A 21,671-nucleotide genomic window follows, 5' to 3' on the forward strand; every position below is an offset into this window, starting at 1 on the left:
CCATGTCCATTCTTCGATGAGTCACAACTTTTGGAGGCACAAGGGAGACCTACACAACAGTTAGCATGCTACGATGCTAGATGTGGCTAGTATATCTTTCACATTAAATCCATCCACATCAATCTATTATTTCTATAATTGTAATTACTTTTTGAATGTTTTCACATTGTCTACTAAAAGAATGATTAAGGGAGAATGTCCCCGTCTGCTCGATTGTCCCCAGTTGTTGACTGTGTGATGATGCTGAGGTCCTCTGTTGGACAGCTACACAGGTGTGCGCACACACACGCAGAAACGCACACGTAAACACACACTCTGAATCACTGAACAGTGTAATGACAGCTGGCGTTCACAACAGCATCCCATTTGACTAATGAAAGAACCTCCCATCTCTTATCAATGAATTATGTATCACACATATTACAAAATGCTCCACTGCATAGATTATTAATTCCAACACACACTCGGCATACATGTAGACAGAAGTAGACACATGCTGACACAAACACAAAAAGTGCTGAAAGGAACAAAAATTAAATAAAACTTTTAAAGACACAAAAAAACAACAAAAAGCCAAGACTTGGTGCATAAAGAGGGATTAAATACTGCATATTTAAATATTGACTATATTAAAACCTTCATTAATTGTGTTTCTGGAGATCCGTTTAGAAGACGTATAGTGTGTGTGTATTGAAAGAATATGACTCTCCACTACAGAGTAAAATCACAACTCAGAGATATCTGACAAAGAAGAAAGAAAACATTAGCGGACATACATTTTCTTGTGTCAAACAAAGAGTTTTAAATAGACCTGGGGAAGATGTGTGTTCAGTCCCCACAGGTTTACGCTTGTACATCATGTGAGAGGTTGATCAGTGAGGCCATTTAGCTGCTGATGAAAGAACTGAGAGAAATATTTAAAATGTTTTATGTCCAAAAGAGAGTAGTTTTAAGAAATTAGTCACCCTCACAGCAGGAGCTTTTGCCACTTTGAAGATTTTTTTTTTAATTGAACTGGACAACTGAACCACGACTTAAGTTGCAAAAGATATGTTTAGATCAAACACAGAATTCGCAACAACAAAATGGTAAAATGATGATTTGATACATGCTTTTGCTTTTTACCAGTTCACAGTTAAATTTAGTTTATTTGATTTACTCCTCAAAGTTTACTTTCAACATATGCAAAATACAATGAGGGATGAAGCTAATCACAAAGGTGTAGGCTGAACCTCATGCTTATTATGTCCAAATCCTCTTTGAAAACCTGCTATCATGAAAAGAGAAGATTTCGATCAGGTGATATAAATTATGTGCATTTTATTTTCATCTTATTTTTTGTGCACTCACACACTAGTTTTAAGAAAACCTCTCCAGTCTTCTCACAAACCTAAAGATAAATTGGTTTGTCAAAGCAGACAGTGAAAACACTTAAGCTTTAATAAAATAATGATAATAAAAATGATAAAATAGCAGCTTCATCTGCACAGCTGCACTGAATGTGAAAGCTTTATCAGTTTTCAGTAGCTTTAACTTAGGAGAAGAAATGCTAAATACTCATTGGGACATTGAAGAAGTGTAGCTTGAAGAGAAAATTTGAAGCCAACTTATGTTGATTAATGATGTTTTTTATGCTGCAAAGATATGAAAGGGTCCTGGGAAATATTATGAACACTACAGAGTTGGAGAGATAAACAAATATTTGTGTTTAAAATGTCCAGACAAAGTAAAAGTTTCCTTCTTACTTACATCAGGCCATCTGAATGGACCGAGAGTTCAGAGAGTTTGTTCCTTTTAGATTGACGGGAGAGCTTCAAAGTGAGGGCTTATTTTCCTACAGTTACAGGTGTGTGTGATATTTGAACTTGATGGGTTCACACTAGTTCTCACCGCAGAAGAGTCTGAGGTGAAGTGACCTGAGCTTCACATCTGAGTGATGAAAATGGGGTGACTATTTCATTATTGAAGAAGGCTACGAACCGAAAAACACAAGTCTGTGCAGGATTTAAAGATGTGAAGAATTTGGTTAGTTTAAAAGAAACAGAAGAGATTGCAATGTTCCTCAAGTGCATATGACGTATCTGGGTAAATAAACATTTGTCTGTCAATGGGCAAGGTAGGTAACATGAACATCTGTAGTGAAACCAATGTTATTTTTAAGGTCTTATATATTTTTTTGGTATTATCCTTTCACGACTGACAGAGACACAATAACTCCAGGAGCCATGAAAAACATTCGCTATTATTCTTCTTGTCATTCCTGGGTCCTGACATTGAAAACTTTTTTAAGATCTCCAACAAGTCAGAGTTCAGAAACCGAAGTAAATGAACCGCAGCCGTAATTACTTTCGGAGTAGCTGAGATTTGGATAGAGCAGCTCCAAATGACTGACAGTAAGTGCGCAGCTTCGGTTTCTTGCATCTCCATCCAAATAAATGACACAAGGATAATATTTAAGAATGATCTAGTAAACGTTAAAAGTCCTGGCAGTTAAAGTCTACTGAGCCCCTGCAGCTTCAGATGCAAGTAGACGCTGTGTTGTTGCATACCACATTTCCTGTCAATCAAATATCAATAAGGCTGGGTCACATTTTCTTGAGCAAGAAAAGGAAAGCAGCAGCCGAGTTCAAATGCTTTGCATCAACTACCTCAAGTTGTGCCTGTATGTCTAATTAGCAAGTGATACATTAAATAGGTGCAGTATTACACCATTTTCACAAGTAGTTTCATAAAAGTTGTTGAATATAGCTGATGTAGCCTATCTCTTCATTGCTCTCCATTGGAGTGGTGAAGAGGTGTACGGTCCAGAGCAGCCTGTAATCTGCTCCTGTAGGCCTCTCGTTTGCCTCTGGGTTCTGTAAAGCTGTAAACGATCTTGAGGCAATTTGGGGAAACCAAAGGGGGAAAACAAATCAGGTAAAACTGTGAATACACAAACTGTTGCACGGAGCTGGCCTCTCCTGAATCATGCTGATGAGTTGGTGAGATGGCCGAGATTCCTTCGTTCGTTTTCTGCTTGTCCTCCGGAGGGTCGTTTGAGGGCTGGAGCTTATCCCAACTGTGATTGGCAAAGAGGCGGGGTACACTCTGGTCACCAGTCTCTGCCAGGGCTAACACAGAGACAACCATTCACGCTGACATCTACGGCCAATTTAAAATTGCCAATTAACCAAACGAGTTGGAGGAAGCCGAAGTACCCTGAGATAACCCATGCAGACACAGGGAGCAACATGCAGAAAGGCCCCAGTAGGTCCAACCCTAGCCCTAGCCCTAGCCCTAGTCCTAACCAAGAACCTTCTTGCTGTGAGGCATCAATGCTAACCACCACCCCACTGTGCCACCTGAGAAGCTGTTGTGAAAATATTTGAGTACAGGCAGGTCTGAAGTACTGAAGATGAAAAACAAGAACATCCCTCTCTTTGTGCCATCTTGGCTTCATTTGCCGGCTTTCATTACTTCAATCATGGTGGTCTCTCTGAATGACGGGACTCCGACTCCAATACAACATGCCCAACCGTGTAGGACGCATTGCATAAACCACGGCTTTGACCAACTAATGAACGCCCTCGTCTTTCATACCCCGCCCCCTCAGTTTGTACTCTCCGGCCTCATGCAGGAAACATCAAGCAAGCAAAGTGATCATTAGGTGCAAATTCCCTGGAGTGTCCTCTTTAATTCCACGTACGGATACCTCTCTGAACATCTGTTAATCTCTTCATCATTCATCCATCCCTTCATTTGTACAAGATAAAGACCGTCATGAACTGTCCCTGCGCGTATCAGCGTATTCGAGTGAAGGAATGTTGCATATAAAAACATGCTTCTACCTTTCAATCATCACAGATACTGAAACCAACAGGTCGTTCACGGCTGTATCATCGTAGCAACCACAGCAGCAACAACAACAACATCAACATCAAGAAATATCAACGCATCACCAGCGCAAGGGGGTTGCAGCTGTCTTGTCCGTCTTTGGAGTGAGTTGTTCTAACAGCTAAGAGCCCCCCACCCACCCTTCCACACACATACCCACCCTGCTATTATCCTGCATGGCACTCTTACAAAAGTAGCTTAGGACGCAGCATGGGAGTAGGGAGACAGATAACGTGACAAAGGAAAGATGGAGGCGAGCCAAATGGTTGGAGGAGGACGGATGAAAGAGGTTTGTGTGTGACAGAGTTCAGACGGCTCCCACAGCTAGAGACTGGCAGAGAGGGAATATTCCCATCATCAGCTGAGTACTGTAGACTCCTACAGTAAATATAGCACAGACATTAACGTGCCAAACATGCATAATTGTAATACTTAAATAGAAAAAAGCTATTAGCTGTTAGGATAAAGGATAAAACACTTTACTGTCCCTCTCATGTTGTATGGACTATAATAAAGCCTTATGTTTAGGTAAATAACCCACAGGACGAGAGCCATTGCACTGGAACAACCGCAACCTCCTGACTTCCTGTTTGGGCTGTCCTTCCCTATTTGGAAGCAGGTGGCAGTGGTTTGTATTTGTGAATCAAAAGGGAAAAGATGGAGCGCCACTATTAGCTTGGAGGCTAGAAAGGTAGGAGGTGCTACAAACCATCATACAGAGCTGGCCTTTCCTGAATCGTGCTCATCAATTGTTTTTTTCATTCCATTCATTCAGCTTCGTGTGATTCCATTGTCATTTTGTTGACTTTCATACATCCGTTTCTCTCCTCTCTGCACTAGTTCTCTAATCTGACTCCCTCCACTACAGACTCAACACGCTGACTCAGCTGAAAAGCTGCAGACCGAGGTCAGACTAGACACACCACCAAAACCAGGGTCACAGATGCTCAACCACAGGGCGACCGTTTGGTTTGGTGTGTCACATCCCCACAGACTACGTGGACAATATCTGTACTTGTTATGAATAGATGACAAACCCAGAACGTGCACAATCATGACCAGCAGTGTTGTAAAACCATTTCAGTGCCAGAACTGAACTTAACAAAGCTTAGATTTAGCATAAAAGAACTGAAAAAGCTCCTCAGTTGAAACTTCTACAAGAAACTCTACAACTCCAGTGACATTTCGTTAACATTTTGTGGATAAACCATGACCTGGATGACTGAGAACCCTCACAGGAACAGATAAATGAAGAAAAGGGAGACAAAAAGCCCAGATGGGGGCATGGCCAAGAAGTGAAAAGGTGACAGTACACGTAGCACTGACACAACAAAGGCCCCATGCTTTTCCTGAGTGGGGACCTCACTGTTCAAACAACCTTTAACAGTTAATGGGTGAATCAAAAGGGAGACGGTAAAATGCTGCTTCCCCCCCTCCCGTCCACCCCCTGTTAAAGCCTGTTTTCATAGGCTTGTGAATGAACAATGTGTACACACGCACACAAACGCTCTTTCACAGTAAAAAGAAGGAGACAAAGAACGTAACAGGGATTGAGAGCAGGAAGAGAGTTTAGTTTAGTGAGGGGGCGCAACATAAAGGAATGAGAAGCTACGTTTTATTGAATCATGTGAAGTCCGACCAGTCGTTTTTACCTCTTTTAAGAAACTGCACACTTCGGTGAATGCGTAACATCTTGGCGCACAACCAGTGTCCACAGGTGAAGGTCACGGTTGAAGGGTTTGGACCTGAAGGGGGGGGGGGTGTTCCCGTTTCAAACTGTAAAGTGATACAGATGTTGAAATTTTGTGGTTGATAACTGATTTATTCACCTTGTAAATCCATCTTTTTTTTATTTTTTTACATTTGTTATCCAGGAAATGGATGTTGGAAAGATTATAACCAGAAAAAAAAAAATAAATCATGGGGGCTCCAAGCCCAAAGAGCCTACAGTTTCTTCTTTATTCATGCATGGACGCCAGCAGTATAGCACATTTGTTTCGTCAGTCAAAGTGGTCTTTAGGTCAATTTCCTCACATAATGCGTAAAGATATGTCAGGGATTCCCTCCAGCACTAAGAACAGAATGAGTTATACTACTGAACCTCCAACAGACAGTGACTTTAATTCTCCGGACTGAAATGAATCCACCAAACAACTCCAGGCTTCATCTCGTCCTGTTTATTGCCGTAAAATAGGCAGACTCTCAAATTATTTTTTTAATTTAAAAGGGATGAACCAAAGCACCTATTTGACTGCCTTATAATGTTTAAAGTATATGTATGTATCCAATTCAGAGCAGCTTGGAGCTGTATTAGCTACCAATAAAATGTCTCTGAATGGTTGTAGGACTATCCAATTGCATGCAGAGGTATTTATTTCCCCGTATTGGTTGAAACACAATTCCAAGCTTGGCTTAAGAACTATAGGTCAGTATTTCTTTACAGAACATTAGCATCAATACTTGGTTCTTCCAGTATCGATCTGGACAGCCTAGTCACAATGTTCTGCCACAAGTTTGCAGAACATCGACTGTACATAAATAAGGACAATGTGTCCCCACTTCCTTGCATTGGCCAAACTGGTGCAATTTTTGCGAAGATAGGGGCGACACCATCTTGAGACGTAAGATATGAGGGTGGCGCTGCGATATCGATGAACTGGCAATGCTTCCCCCAGACTCACTCGTGTTGTCGTTTAATTAAAATACCCTCTGCTCTGCCTCCACCAGTAACATGGAAATGTTGGATTATACACTGTATATTCAGTTTTTTTTTTCTTTTTTTTTAATATTAAGTTAATCATTATTTGGGGGATTCTTGTTACACGTTAATGCTAATGCAAACCGCGTGCTAACGCAACGTTAATTGCTTGAACATGCATCACCATTATATTATCTAGCTAAAACGATAGAAGCTATACTTGAAAAAATGTATTTGATGTGTATTTTAGTGTTTTATTTTGGCCCAAATCCCATCCACTAACATTGAGGGGGTGGAGCTTATGACCTATACTGGAGCCAGACACTAGGGGGAGCTGTACTTGCTTTGGCTCGCTACCATCTATGGTGCAGAATCATCTTGACCATGTTGATGAAATTTCCAGTTTGCTGGGTTAACAAGTTGATCTTAGACCTTGTGCGATGTACAAAGCCAGGTTGATGATATTTTGGTGACTACCAGGTCGTTTAACGTTTAGCAACAACGAATAGAAGAATAAAATCTCGTTAGCGCCACCATCAGGCCAAAATGCCCCCATTTCTTATTCTGAACCTCTCATGCACGCAACAATATGAAGCCTCTCCTCCTCCAAAACAATTCATTCTCATGCTCTTTTCATTTTCCATGATTCTCAGCTGTCTCTCTCTCTCTGTGTTGTGCCTTACTTCATCATTCTCCACAGGCAGTTTGAGAGGGGAAGCACCAGAACAAACCCAACTCCAAAAGCCTCTTTGTCCACGAGCGTCAGAAAACACGCTTTCCCTCTTTCCTCCCTTTGTCCGTCCACCTCCTACATACACCCAGCGTGAGCATGAGTCCTTCCCCTGTCTCCAGCTTTCAACAATGCTTCATCTCTGTGCCGCGGCCCACACAGAAGAATACCACAGAGTGACGCCGTGGATGTCTCCCTCTATCCGCCTCATTTACTATCTCAAGCACCCAGTCGCCTCTTCAGTCTCACAGCTCCTTTTCTTTTACCCGTCACTGCCTCTTCAACACGATCTCCGCCCTTCTTTCCCCCCTCTATCCATCCATCTCCAAAATTAGTGACCTCACCCGGCACCCACATCACAGTGACTTCATCGGGAAGCAGCTGCAGTCAAGGCCGCAGAGCAAAGTGTTGATGGAGAGGACAATTAACTCTCACCGCTGTGAGACTTCTGGATGATATCCACCCCCCATTGCCGTCTCATCTCGGGCACTTAATCTGTCAGGATCTGCATCTGTGAATTTCATTTGTCGCCAGCGTGATCTGAAGGAGAGCCCACTTCTGATGTCTGGGAAATGAAAGCGGTCGGATGGTTTCGAGGCCACGGTCGGGTCTCGACAAAGCCACCGAAAAGATCCGCGAAACTGCGGCTCCGCTTCGCAGAAAAGTTCAGGGCCAGTTTGCTTTATAGAGCTCGGTTTGCTGAGTCCAAGAGAATTAAAGTCCGCAACGTTGCCTCCAGTGTTTGTGGGAAGTTCACGGATAAAAAAAAAAAAAAAAAAAAAAAGATCCAGATATGGAGGAAAGACTCGGCCCACGCCAGATGGAGTCAAGACAAGTATCTGTTTAAACCTTTTCAACCGTAAAGCGAGGCATTTTTACTCTCTAGAGTTGATTACCGTGACAAGAACTCCAAATACGTGTCTTGGACCCTGTTTATATGTATTGACTTGGGTTTAAGGTCAGCATTACAGTAGACTATTTGTTCAGGCAGCTCCACAAGGAGGGTGGTCAAGGGCCTCATTTAAAGGCTCCAGATTAGGTTTCGGGTGGTTTAGAGCTCTGCAGTGGATCTGAGTGGTCGAAGTCTCAGAGGTCTCGCAACACTTCTGGTTTCTCTTTGATTTAATTCCTTTTATTTTGATGACTGACTGTGTGTAACTGAAGCTACTCATTTTAATGTATTTAAGCAAACTAATTTCTGTGCACGTTATTCAGCTGAATATCTCAAAGACTATACTCAGCACCCACACATACAGTACACAATAAAGCTGCTTTATTAAAAAAAGGCAGTTGTTGGCTGCCATCTGCTGGACGTTAGTATAAATGACTCAAAAGGATTCTAGATTATTATCTGCAAAAGTGACGATTAAAATTGGACTTTGGAGGAACATTGAAAACTAATTAACTAATTAATTCACTGTAAGTCATCAAAAACAAATCTACACAGCGTCGCTCATTCTTAAAATTGTTTTTATTTTGTTTTGTTTTTTTAACAAAGGAACACTGAGTTACAGAATACTTTTTTTTTAAAGGCAGTGGCCCGCTGAAGCCTGGCAGTCTTCACTTTCCTGAAAGTTCAACAGAACTTCAGACGTGCTGCTGCAGCCACAGCACTGTGTTGAGGAAGCAGTCGGCCTGTGTGTCCACCCTGGACAGAGAGTGTCCATCCTCTGGAAACCACAACAACCTTGAGAGAGAATCATGGAAGATAGAGAAAAAATACATTCATGATTATCATGAGTGTGGGACTAAATAACAGGAATGTCTGAGTAGGATTAAAGTTTGTGTGTCTTACCTGACGGGTGATCCTGTGCTCTTCAGAACCTTATAAAGCTCCAGGCCCTGGTGAGGAGACACTCGTTTGTCTCTGCCTCCCAACATGAGCAGCACCGGAGCCTTGATCTGAACACCATCACACAACATTGTTAAGACAATGGGCTCAGATCAGGCCTCTGTAGCTCCTTGTTTCCGTTAAACCAACAGACAGATATACAGTGCATCTACATAGACAGGTGTCGTCTTCCCTAGTATTACGTCAAATCTCGTCTTCTACAGGTTGACTGATGAAAACGTCCCATGTTTAGAAAAGGCTTCTTTTTTTTTTTTTTTTTAAACAGAGATTACTGATGAGACTGTAAGAATGAGATTAAATGATCAGTGTAAACCCTAAAAGCTAAGAGTCAGGATTTCAAGTCATATTCAGGCAGCTTTGTAAAATGCAGGCTTGAAATATATCTGAGATGTCCCTATACCACTCTTCTCAGATCAATTACACCAGATGTACATAAAAAAAAGATGGCTTTGCTACATGCAGCCTTGTGATAAATATTTAGACCGGCTGCACCACAAAAAACTACGACTAAGTCCTGCGTAGAAGATGCACGTCCGATGACATTCACCATCATGTGAAACAAGAAAAACATTGAACCCTACAGTCAATGCATGCATGGCCTACAACACTGCATTGCACACAACTATAACTCTCCATATGTATATGTATATGTATATGTGTGTGTACCCTACTGTATGTATGTGTGTATGTTTTTTTTTGGTTTAACTCCTCCTCAAAAAGAATCAGTGTTCATTCAGGGACCAAAATATTCTCAGACAGCTTAATGAAACGACTGACTGATCCACTAAAGCTTGTGTTTCTTGAATTACCATAACTCATAATAGTTTGTGCTATTGACAACATTCAAATTGTGGCTGAACACTGGGAAGTTGTGCTTTTGTCTGGCAGACCTTCATGACATCTGAAGGAAATAACTAACTTTATTTTTACCAACACATTCTTTCAAACAACAACTCTCTGTTTCTGTGTCTCCCTAGTCTTGCGTTGCTCCCCATCCTGCAGTGGAGCGCCATCATTACCGTAATGGCAGCTTTTTTTCCAGAAAGAGCAACTTCCCAGTGTTCAGCCACACTTTGAATTTTGTCCATCGGTGAGTTACAGTAATTCAAATACCAAAACTTTTTTTGATATGCAGGCAGATGTTCAGATCTTAAAGGGTTACAGGCTTGGTAACCTACTGTGGTAGGCAAGTTAGTTAGCCTCCTTCTGCTTCTGGTGTCAGTACCAGACTGGAAAACCAGATTGCATGTGCTTTGCTGCCACCTACTGTTTTCTCCTACCTGTGGTTACTTATTGTAACCCTAGATTACCGTATTTGAAGCGGTTGTATTGGAGCCATTTTACAACTTTGACTAAATGTGCGGTATTGGTACATCTCTATAAACAGCTTTTGGTGTAACGTCAATAATTAAGACATTTTCATTGTATTTAAAGTTGTGTGTGTCTCTGACCTGGGCAGCGTGTACAATGGGTGACCTTTCTAACATAGCAGCCAGGGCCTCAGCAGTGGGTATCTGGCCATATGAGTACTGGAGCCCCACAGTCGTGTAACGCCTGCAGGGAGTGAGAAAAGGAAAATATTCATGCTATAAAGTGTCATAGAACAGCAACAGATCATGTGTATCATGTGTGGATGAGTTGTCATCTCACCAGTCGACTATATCACTGGTTCCCACCAACGTGGCGGCATTAATGACGGGATTCCTGGCTACACACGCCCTGTAGAACTCTGGGTACTGACCGAGCAGGTGACAGGACAGGAAACCGCCGTGAGAACCACCAAACACAGCCAAGCGGTCGGGGTCAAGGGTGGTGTCGCTCTGCAGAGCAGTGAGAACTGCCCTCTGGAATAAAAGACAGGAAAACGGATCAAATCCTGATGGTATCACGGTATATTACGGTATTTTTTTTTTCATGCAAAATCAGGTTTTCACAAAATTTTCCACTGGTTGAGAGAGGAATTAAAGCAGTAGATTGAATAAGGATCAACTATTTCACTATAATGATGAGTAAATATTGTAGAAAAAACCCACACTAGAGGTAAAACAGGTTTGTCCCCGTGTTAGAACTTCCTGCTGATGTGGAAATGTGGACATTTACACCTCGGAGATTAAAAAAATGTTCTAAAGATGAAATGAAGAGATGGACAATTATGGTTTAATTTATTTTGCCATATTTATTCTTATTTAAACATATTTAAACTGCTATGTCTGTAACGTCAATGGCAGCACGACCGGCTACCGTAATAGTTGTAGTCTGCATGCAACATTTTTTTCTCATTCATAAAAAGCTAAAATCGGGGACATTTCCAGCGACAGCTTTAGCCGGTGGACAGGTCATCAAAAACGGGGACTGTCCCCAGAAGTCTGGTCACCCTAAAAAAAAAACCCCCCAACAACTGACACGGCACCTTTTTTCGGCACAAATCCTCTGGAGAATAAACTGCTTCTGCATTTTTCAAACCTTTCCATCTTCACCAGGCCTCACAGTGACACAGTTGCACCATGTGTGTTTAGAAGCGCTACACTGAAAATGGTCCGGTCTGAAACAGTATAGGAACCGGTATACAGCCCAGCCCTACTTTCTTACATTTCTAGTGTCAACCAGAGCCGCTGATGGACGTACCAACCAACCTAACTCCATCCAGTACACGAGACCCGACAGAAAAAGAGGACGTACCTGAACGTCTTTCACATCCTGGCTCCCGATCCGACCGACCAAGGACAAAATGCTGTCCTGGCCGAACCCCGTGGATCCCCGATAGTTCACTGGATACAGACACAGAAACAGCTATGACACAGATGTATGTGCATGTTATGCTATGTCGGACTTCTTGAGTATGGACAGTAAGGTCAGTACGGTTCTCCATTCTGTCGTTTCTCTCAGTGCAAAACGTGTCTCACCCATGAGCACGGCGAAGCCGAGTTTGGCCAGTCCAGCTATGGTAGAGTTCCATTCTGCAGAGAAATGTGAATGAGGGCCACCTACAGGGGAAACAGAGTATTAAAAACATCATAAGACATTTTAAAATTGTTCCCATCCTGAAGGCGACGATCACAATATCCAAATGAAAACTGACCGTGGATGAAGACGACCATAGGTATTTTGCTTTTACGGAGAGAACAAGACGGTTTAATCAAGACGGCTCCGAAGTCTAAACCGGCTTCATGGGGAAGAGAAAGAGGAACATTAAGAAGAGAGCTCCACCTCAGAGTGGAGCTGAGGTTGACGGAGAGGAGGTCGAAGGCTTACAGTAGAACGTGTTGTCCTCTTCTGGTGAAGGAGTAACATCCAGAACAGTCCAGTGGAAATCGAAGGTGGCGATGGGCGGCTGCAGAGTTTTCCAGATCACAGCCTCGCCTGCAGATGGGAGGATTCCTACTCTCTGCAAGAGACGCAACACAGAGCGCTTTATTAAAACACAGCTGGACCTAAATGGTTTGAAGAATGCGTTAGGAGAAGCACCTAAGCTTCACATATGTTTTGGGCGATACAGAAAAAGAACAAGTGACTGAGGTAAAACTACTAGGAATCATGGTAGATAGTCAAATGTTCTGGAACAAACAAATAGAGATAGAGAAAAGAATGAGCCACGGTCCAATTATTTATTAAACCAGCATTAAACAGCGTGAATCCCTGAAGAAAGTCACATTAAAGCCAGATTTTTACCTTTTTAAGGCTATGGTCTTAAAATTTATTTGCAGTTTTCAATAAACTCCCTACTTTTTGTCACTCCTGCCCCTGGTCATCAAACTTTATAGCTCCTCCCACTGAGTGTTGGTCACTAGTGATGTGCGGATTGATACTGAAATATCAATACTTTCGATACTTCAGTCACTTGCAGTAATATAGGAACACAGTCAAAAGTACCTAAACTATTGAGAGACACAAACCACAACACAGAATACGAGACGTTTATGATGAGGAGGACAGAAGAGGAGAACACAGAGTCAGAACTAAGATGCAAGTTTTCATTTAATAGTAGTTCTTAATATTTTAGCAATTTATTTTACTATTACATTTCTTTTTTTTAGTGTTTGAAACCGCATTTTCACATGTTGTATGATGTTGTGTCCTCTATTTGGTTTGAGTTTAGAATAGATAAATAAATTACTCTGATGTCTTGTATTCTTTATGAGGCTATGATTTGAAATACACTAACACACAGACACATTAGGGTGTATTTACACAAGTATCGGATCGGAGAGGAAATCAGCGCTATCGAACATCAGACTCTTTTATAATTTATTTGTCACCATTTACCTCTGTATATTGTGAACACTTGTGCAATATTTGTTTTTTTTTATGCATCTCACATCTTATTTTATTTTTTATATTACTTTTTATTCTACTTGTATTTGACTGTCACCTTGCAAATGTCACTTTATGGGATTAACAGCAGCAAAACAACTGTTTGCATTTTGAAACTCAAATGTGAATACTTGGCATTTTGTTCAGATATGTATAAGGGGCTTGGGAATATGTTACACACAAACATGTGAATGTGAACACTGTGTATGATGTCTGACCAGAGCAGGAGGCGTGTTGGGGCTCGAGCAGCAGACGACCATCAGGTCTTTCTGGATTGTCAGAAGCTTCCAGCTGCCATAAACCTGGGAAGGATCAGAGAAATCTGCAGAGGAGAGGCAGCAAGACGGAAACAAAAGGGATTAAAGAACGAAACAGAGAAAAGTCTTCGTACATAAATGTTTTACACTGTACACACGCTGGTTTTGTGACAATGCAATCTGCATTTCTATCTACACATTTTATTTTCTGTCACTCCTGTTCCTCGTTGCTGTGTTCCTGCAACTTTTATTTTGAAAATCTGTCTGTCGGTCTTGTCATACCTTCCAGCTCTCTCTTCTGCTCCGGACGAAGATGAGACGACGGAGAATGAGGAAGGGGAGGAGGTGGAGGAGGAAGGGGGAAGTGGAGTTCGGGAGGCAAAGGGGTGAAAGGGGGAGGAGGAGGAGGTGGAAGAAAGGGGGACAGGGGAGTAGAAGAATGAGGAGGTAACAACGGAGGAGGAGGAGGAGGAGGAGGTGGAGGAAGAGGAGGAGGAGGAGGTGGAGGTTGGCAAAAACTAAAATGGGAAGGAGGAGGGGGAAGCAGAGGAGAGGGGGGAGGAGGGAAAAGAAAAAGAGATGAAGAGGAGGACAGAAGAGAGGGAGGAGGAGGAGGAGGCGGAGGAGGAGGAGAGGATGGACTCTTACTATCAGAGAGGGAGGTGACTTTCTTTGATCTTCTGTCGACCATGAATACATCCTAAAATAAAGGAGGGAATAAGTGGATATGATGCCATAATACATTTTTAACAAAGGTGTTTAACAACGATATTGATATTTGTGTGCGTTACCTTCCAGTTCCTGCAGGCGCTGCTGAACACCACCCGCTGACCGTCTGCAGACCAGCAGCTGGACGGCAGAGCTTCATACACACCTGCAAACTCACCTGCAACAGAAAAACATCATCAGCTCATTTAGCATCAAAATAAAAGTTTAGTTCCACCATCTTTCTGATCTGTAAACACTGGAATTAACATGTGACAACTACACCGATCAGGCGTAACGTTATGACCACCTCCCTAATATGGAGCTGTGTGATTTGCACAACCCAGGGTTTTGCACGTTTTATTTTTCCTTGCACAAACTTCTTAGCACAATTCATGCCGCTTTGTTGACGTTATTTATTTAGATTTCTACTTTATTTATCTTATTTATTTTCATCTATACTGTCACTCTATACTTATTTTTCAAAAACGACTTCCTGTTGAAAGATGATGCTTATTTTTTTACAGTTCTTAGGTCCTACTGATCCCAAATATCTTGGAGAAATAAAAAATGCATTGCAAACTAAAGCTCAGGTCTGCGGAGGCTCAAAGCTGTGAGCCAACCAGCACATATTCAGTGACTCACAACACGGTTAAAAACTGCAACCTACCAGCCCGTGGTCTTTTAACAACGTCCAACAGCGTGGATGTTTTCCCACTCTTCAGGTCCAGCTGTGGATAAAAAAAAAACAGTCAAGTGTTAAGAGAAAGAACATTTGTATAAAAACAACACAGTGACAGTGCAGTACCTGCTGCAGACTGAGGCACTGGCTGTGAGGACCGAACACTTCGCCCTGCAGGTAGATCAGCGTGGAGCCGTCCGGACACAGCCTGGGACAGGACACAGAGACGTTGTCCCCAGACAGACGTTCTGGTTTGAAGGGAGGTACATGAGATGGGATCAGGTGAGCAGAGAAAAGAGGGGACGCGAGTTTGTTATATCAGCAAATATTCTCACCACAGTGTCCGTCCAGGTCAAGTCTGAACAAGGCTGACCTGAAACAGAGTTAGGAAAGAAACAAAAAGAGTTACAACTTACAATAAACAAACTATACACTCATTGGCCGCCATATTGGGTAACCCTTGCCAGTAAACCTAATGGGGTGGCCAACGAGTGTATAGACCCTTTGTATATACTGGGTAATTCAAAATTTCAACCCTAGAGCACAAATCACCGACAAGTTTCAACATAATTTCTGCTGTTTTCATTTTCCTCTTGAGTTCCTGTTGCCCCATTTCAGCATTTATATTGTTGCCTTTTTTCATGGTCCATGAAAGCTGACTCATAAAATAATAAAGCAACTCTCTAACCTGCGGTTGGAGCAGAACTTCAGTCCGAGTCTGAAAGGTTCGTGATACCAGCCGACAAAAAAAACTGAGCGGCCGTCGGGAGCCCACAGAGCCTGCAGAAGAAACACAACATGTTACACAAAGAAATCCAAGAGTGCGCCCTACTGTATTTGTATTTTTTACTAATATTAAAGATACATCAACTCAAGAAATCTGCACTCATGTATAATTAAAGGTACAGACTTCAAATCCACCACACTACATCATCAAAATATACTAAATTTATCACCATGTAATTCTGTGCATTCTGTGAGCTGCAGATATGTATAGCCTGTATAAAAACAGGCTGCAACTCAGCACCATCAATAGCATTTAATAGTACTCTCTCTGTTACCACATAACATTTGGTGAAATTGTTCATTGACTGCTGTCCAAAGATATGGACCGTTCCTTCCCTTTTCATATGAGTGTGCATTGCATTAGTAGTTTTGTTGTTTTGCATGTGACACTAACATGGGTTTCATCTTTTCGGTCAACCAGTCGGATGCCAGTAGCTTCTTACAAATTCAAGCTAATAATCCTACTTCTGTAGAAGAATAACAATAATAAAACCCAGGAAATTGACTTTAAAGGGATACACCACCATTTTGTGAAATTTAGTCACTCATTGTATTCCCCAGAGCTGGATAAGTGAGACATAGTGTTTTTGGTCCCGGCATTGTCGTAATCTGGCAGCACACCTTGTAGCTTAAGCTTAGCATAGGTGCTGTATTGTAGTGTTGACAATTAGCCAGTCGTTCACAAAAGTGATAGATAAACTCAAGAATTTTCCTAATTACTTCTTGTGACCTGCACATTTGCATTAAGTAAAAATATCACTTTCGTGAGCCTTTAGCTTAGTGCCTATGCTAAGCTAAAGCTAACAGCTGCACTGCCAAATTAGGCGATGCCTGGACCATCTCTTTTGGGAGATGAATTACACTCAAAATAACAGTAACTATACAACTGCATACAAAATAAAAACAATAAATAGAGGATGCACAATGTGCAACATCTAAAATAACTACGAATTTAGCATATGTGCATTTTTAACACAATATTGAAATTTCATTTTCTAATATCATGATTATCGTTATACCGAGACAGCCCTACTTCACACTCACCGGTCCAAAATTATCCTTCAGTGTCAGATGCTGAAGGTGTAAGGTTCTCTATCCTCACCTGTCCAGGAGAGACATCGGGCGGCGAACCCTGCAACACCCTGACTGAACCGTTGTGCAAATCCACCACACAAAGAACAGGGACGCTTTTATCGGTCAGACCCTCTCCCCAGTCGTCGCAGTACAAACTCCTGTCCTGTTTGGGATCAATAATAACACACACAACAGGACTTTAAGACATGAACACTATTCGTTTCCTGCACAGTTAAGGAATCAGCATCAAAGTAACTTAGATTCTGTGGGAGTTTGTGTTCTTCTTTGTACCTTCCTGCAATATTCTGCTCCGTCATGTGTTTCTTCTGTGTTCTTCTTCTCAGCTACATACAGTAACTTGTTCTCACCCTCCAACCACGACAAGCAGCCAAAGTGTGCTGGAAACACGGACACATCAACAATAAGCGTTATCGTGCTGTAGGTCATGTTGATGTGACGCTTGATTATTTTGAAAACTGAAAATTGTGCATCAAGAAAATATGCATCCATCTCACCGTCTTCATACACTCTGCCATGCTGGTTGAAGACAGTCAGGTTGAGGCATTTTCTGAGGCCGTGCCGGTCCCATATCTGGGTTACAGGAACCACAATTTGTGAAAATGTTCAAAGAGCAACGATAAATCGGTATTGCAGGCTGTTAATTTTACCTCTAAGAGCTGGTGGCCGCAGGTCTCCCTGATCACGGCCTTCTGCATCCGAAAGGGAGACACTGTACTCAACAACCTGGGGAGGAGAAATAAATAGTTCTTCAAAAATTGCCACTAGACTTCTTCTTTTTTAAAAACTAAATTATGTTACAACTCACTCTCCAGTCACAGGTACACATGACCCTGGTGAGAGGACACCAGTGATGGTCTTGTAGCTGTTGCCGTCTATGAACAGCCTCCACTGCTGCATGTAGCGGTGTCTGGAGCCTCGGACTGGATCGTTCTGACTCCACTCTGAATGTGGACGCAGTTTTTAGGTTTAGCTTAATGAAAAAGAGACGCTACAGAATCTAAAATATGTCGCATCATTACATATCAGACTGACGTGGCTCCCCTGATTACCCCATTATAACTCACACATTACTAAAATGTGATGATTTTGCAAACAAATATGGGTAATGTTCAAGAAATAAAAAATAAAATAATGTTTTAAAGAAGTATCAAAAAGCCATTAACGGTGGCTCTGCTACAGACGCAATGCATGATGGGATATCCACCACCATTGGATGCTCACTGCTTTAAGGGAAATTTTGAGTGCCCTATGTAGGGCATAGTATTTGATCACTAAGGTTTCGGACACAACATGGCCTAACACCTATACAGGGGTAAGAGGACGATTTCGGACACAGTCATTGTCTCCATTTTTAGCAGAATTCAGGAACAGGAAGTTATTTGACAGACAGCTGATATGGGGCAGGTATGCATGTTGGAAAATCATATATTTAGGGAATTACAAAAAATAAACGTATGTTCTGAAAGTTGGTGCTACATTCACTGCCACTCTATGATCAGCTCAGTTATGTGAGAGCATCAGCAACTCAGAGAACCAGGGTTACTTAACCTTAGCTTACCTGGTTACCAAACATCTTTACTTTTACAGATCTTACAAAGTGCTTGAAATTCCTACAACGCTTGTAGTATATGGAACAACTTTATTAGATCCACAGGTGGCACTCATAATCACACAGCTACACTAACACTGATATTGCCTTGGCCTCAAAAGTACAGTATCGGTCAAGTTCTAATTATAATGTTTCTACTATGTCTCATAAAAATGTTTTAAACTAAATACTAAATCCATGCATTTAAACCTCTACTCTACTTCATTCAGTATTAAGTAGCGGCCGTTGTAAAGAGGACATGACATGAGCGTTCCTTGCTGAACCCAAAATCCAATCAGCAGCCTGATCCTTTCTTAAACCCTAAAGAGAAGATCACACTGAGTGTCTCGAACCAGCAGGTTGTTTATTCTGGGTGGCTGAAATGTAAGCAAGGAGCCCTTTTTACATACAGTCCCTGGCAACCTTATTAGGTACACCTCTTCAACTGCTTGTTGAATATCTTATCAGCCAATCAGACGGCAGAGGCTGCGGCACTAGGCAGATACAGTCAACATGATCTAGTGAAGCTCAAATCGAGCATTAGAATGGAGTAGAAATGTGATTTTCGTGATTGTTGGTCTGATCACAAACTGCTGATCTACTGGGATTTTGTCCACCATCTCTCAGGTTCACAGAGAAAGGCTTGAAGCTGAGGAAAATATCCAGGGAGCAGCAGAGATGATGTTGATGCCCGAGGTCTGAGTTTAACGGTCAGACTAGTTGGAGCTGATAGAAAGGCAACAGTAACTGAAACATCTGCATGTGACAACTGAGATAAACAGAAGAGCATCTCTGAACACGTTGAGCCTTGAAGAAAATCGTGTACAGCAGCAGAAGCTAAGAAAAGGAAACTAAAGCTACATTTTTCAAAGTGTCACTGAAACCGGAGGGATGTGGTGGAACGAGAGATTCTCAACATTGGAAGTCACTATGGACCAAACTCTCCTAGGAATGTTTCCTGCGCCTTGTTGAATCTACGCCACCAAGACTTAACACAGTTGTGTGTAACCAATAAAGCGTCCAGAGTGTAGACTGATCAAGAATAACTATATGACCACCTTCCTAATATTGTGTAGGTCCTCAAAAATGTTGTGACTCATCAGAGAATGGACAAGGACCTTCTGAGCGTGTCCTGTGGATCATCCCACAGACACTTAATCAGTTTGGAATCTCGTGAATTTGTAGACCAGGTCAACATGCTTTTCATGCTTTTTTTGGGGGGGTGGGTGGGTCTGGTCTGGTCTGGTCTAGGTGGGTGGTTCATGTCTAAGTGACATCCACACAAATGAACGCCAGGTCCAAAAGTTTCCCATCAGAACAATGAATTGCCACAAGATGGTATAATAATATTATTTACATCTCCTGTCAGTGGTTATAATGTTGTGGCTGATCCGTGTATGTGTGTCTTGTCTTACTCGTTTAAAATTTGAGGAACCACTAGTTCCTCAAACCCCAAACTCAAACTCAAAAGACCTGAACTCTTGCACGGGGACATCTGACTCCCAATGTGCAGCACCTCCGCAGTTCAATCACATTCAGGCTTCTTAAATGACTTTGAAAATTATCCTAACAACATCTGCTGCACAGTTTCTGTTTCTAAAAGCAACCTGGTTGTATAAAAGACATTACTCACGAGTGCACAGGTTTGTGTGTGTGTGTGTTTGTGTGCGTGCGTGCAGCTGGCTCACCCGCTGTCACCGTTAAGACCTGGGCATCTGGGAGCAGCTCCTCACTCACACTCGCGGACACCGGTGTGGAGTGGGTGCTGAGCTCCGAGTGCAGCCCGCTGATTTGTCTGGGCTCCATCGGAGTCCTCTGCTGCGGCTCACTTTCACCGCATTCACAGCACAAACCCCGGAAGCAAGAAGCATGCACGGCCGTGGCACCCCGTCCGCTTTGCCGCGCAAAAATGTATTTTATTATTATTATTTTTTTTTTTAAAAAAAGCCTCAGTTTTCTGTAGTTCGGCTCATGGCTTTATCCACATAACTTCCTCTGTGTCCATACACTCTCCTTTGTACCCAATTACACACTTGAAAACAGTTCTCTTGTCTGAAATGGACTTAAGACTCCATGTTGAATACAGGAGGAGAGCCACGCCCACTTTAAGTAAAGCACTCCATGATTGGCTGTTGGCTAAAGGAACGCCCACTTTTCTTCTTCTCTACATTGCATGCTTTGCAGATTGGCTCACTCGCCACTTCATTAGGGACACTAGCCCTGCATTGAATTTCCTTTCATGGTAACTACTGGGACGTGCTGCACATGCTTGTTGTTTTAATTCGTTCATTTGTAATTCATTTTATTTATGAAATTTAATTAATTTAATAGTAATTCATTTTATTATTCTCGTAAATATTTTGTATATATGTTTTTTTCTATTATTTTAGATTATGAATAGTATGCTCAGTGCACACTATGCACACTGAGTACACAGTGTACACTGCAGCAACAGTGTCCCAGTTTGGGATAATACACCATCCATCTATCATCTATCTATGATCGTTATAATCTTCAGTTTATATTAAACTCCATCACAAAGGTGGTAGTTCAACAGGATGATCATAAAATAAATAAATAAAAAGGAAATTATTATGCCAGAAGATGCATAAAGAGCAAATTACAGTAAACAGAGCACGTTTACGATACACATTCATATTTAAGAGTAAGAAATGCAAGCAAATTTGATATAAATAAAGTGCTTTCTGAGGATATAGTTTGCAATGCTGTTAAACTGAAAACAAAAGGGTTTCTCTTATTTAGCCCTCTGACATAAACGTGGCTGCCAAAAATAATAGGTACATATGTGAGTACAATGCAATAGTGCAAAAAAGTGCAAAATGGAAACACAGACTAATCAACAGCTCTCTGTAATTATACTACTAACTTTTAACTACTGCTGAATACCTGAAGCTCCATGAAGATTCAGTGCGGGGTTGATTTGGGGAGTGTAGTTGCGGAAACTGACCACAGAGGGGCAGCAGAGATTGATTCACTGTGTTCACATTTTAGTTTAGCTTTTACTTTTGGACCATGACACCAAGATTCCTTTATTTATTCATTTTTAATGACTCTGCATTGCCATCATTGCAGC

The 21,671-nt window shown here is 41.8% G+C and overlaps 1 protein-coding gene across 1 annotated transcript; it reads right to left on the reverse strand.

The window, feature by feature from the left end:
* Positions 1–8,753: 8,753 nt before the first annotated feature.
* zgc:136971 (S9 family peptidase) lies at positions 8,754–20,667 on the reverse strand. Its single transcript, XM_047571937.1, has 21 exons — positions 20,266–20,667; positions 17,795–17,930; positions 17,637–17,712; positions 17,484–17,559; positions 17,260–17,366; positions 16,997–17,131; positions 15,797–15,888; positions 15,444–15,481; positions 15,235–15,356; positions 15,097–15,157; positions 14,513–14,607; positions 14,370–14,421; positions 13,683–13,786; positions 12,406–12,538; positions 12,233–12,316; positions 12,057–12,137; positions 11,833–11,921; positions 10,804–10,997; positions 10,605–10,707; positions 9,097–9,203; positions 8,754–8,988 (listed from the first exon to the last, which is right to left on the reverse strand). Exons 1-21 carry the CDS (start codon positions 20,381–20,383, stop codon positions 8,889–8,891), a joined length of 2,103 nt encoding a protein of 700 aa, XP_047427893.1. The 5' UTR covers positions 20,384–20,667; the 3' UTR covers positions 8,754–8,888.
* Positions 20,668–21,671: the final 1,004 nt, after the last annotated feature.

This window comes from Mugil cephalus, chromosome 1 (assembly GCF_022458985.1).
Source record: "Mugil cephalus isolate CIBA_MC_2020 chromosome 1, CIBA_Mcephalus_1.1, whole genome shotgun sequence".
NCBI classification, from domain to species: domain Eukaryota; kingdom Metazoa; phylum Chordata; class Actinopteri; order Mugiliformes; family Mugilidae; genus Mugil; species Mugil cephalus.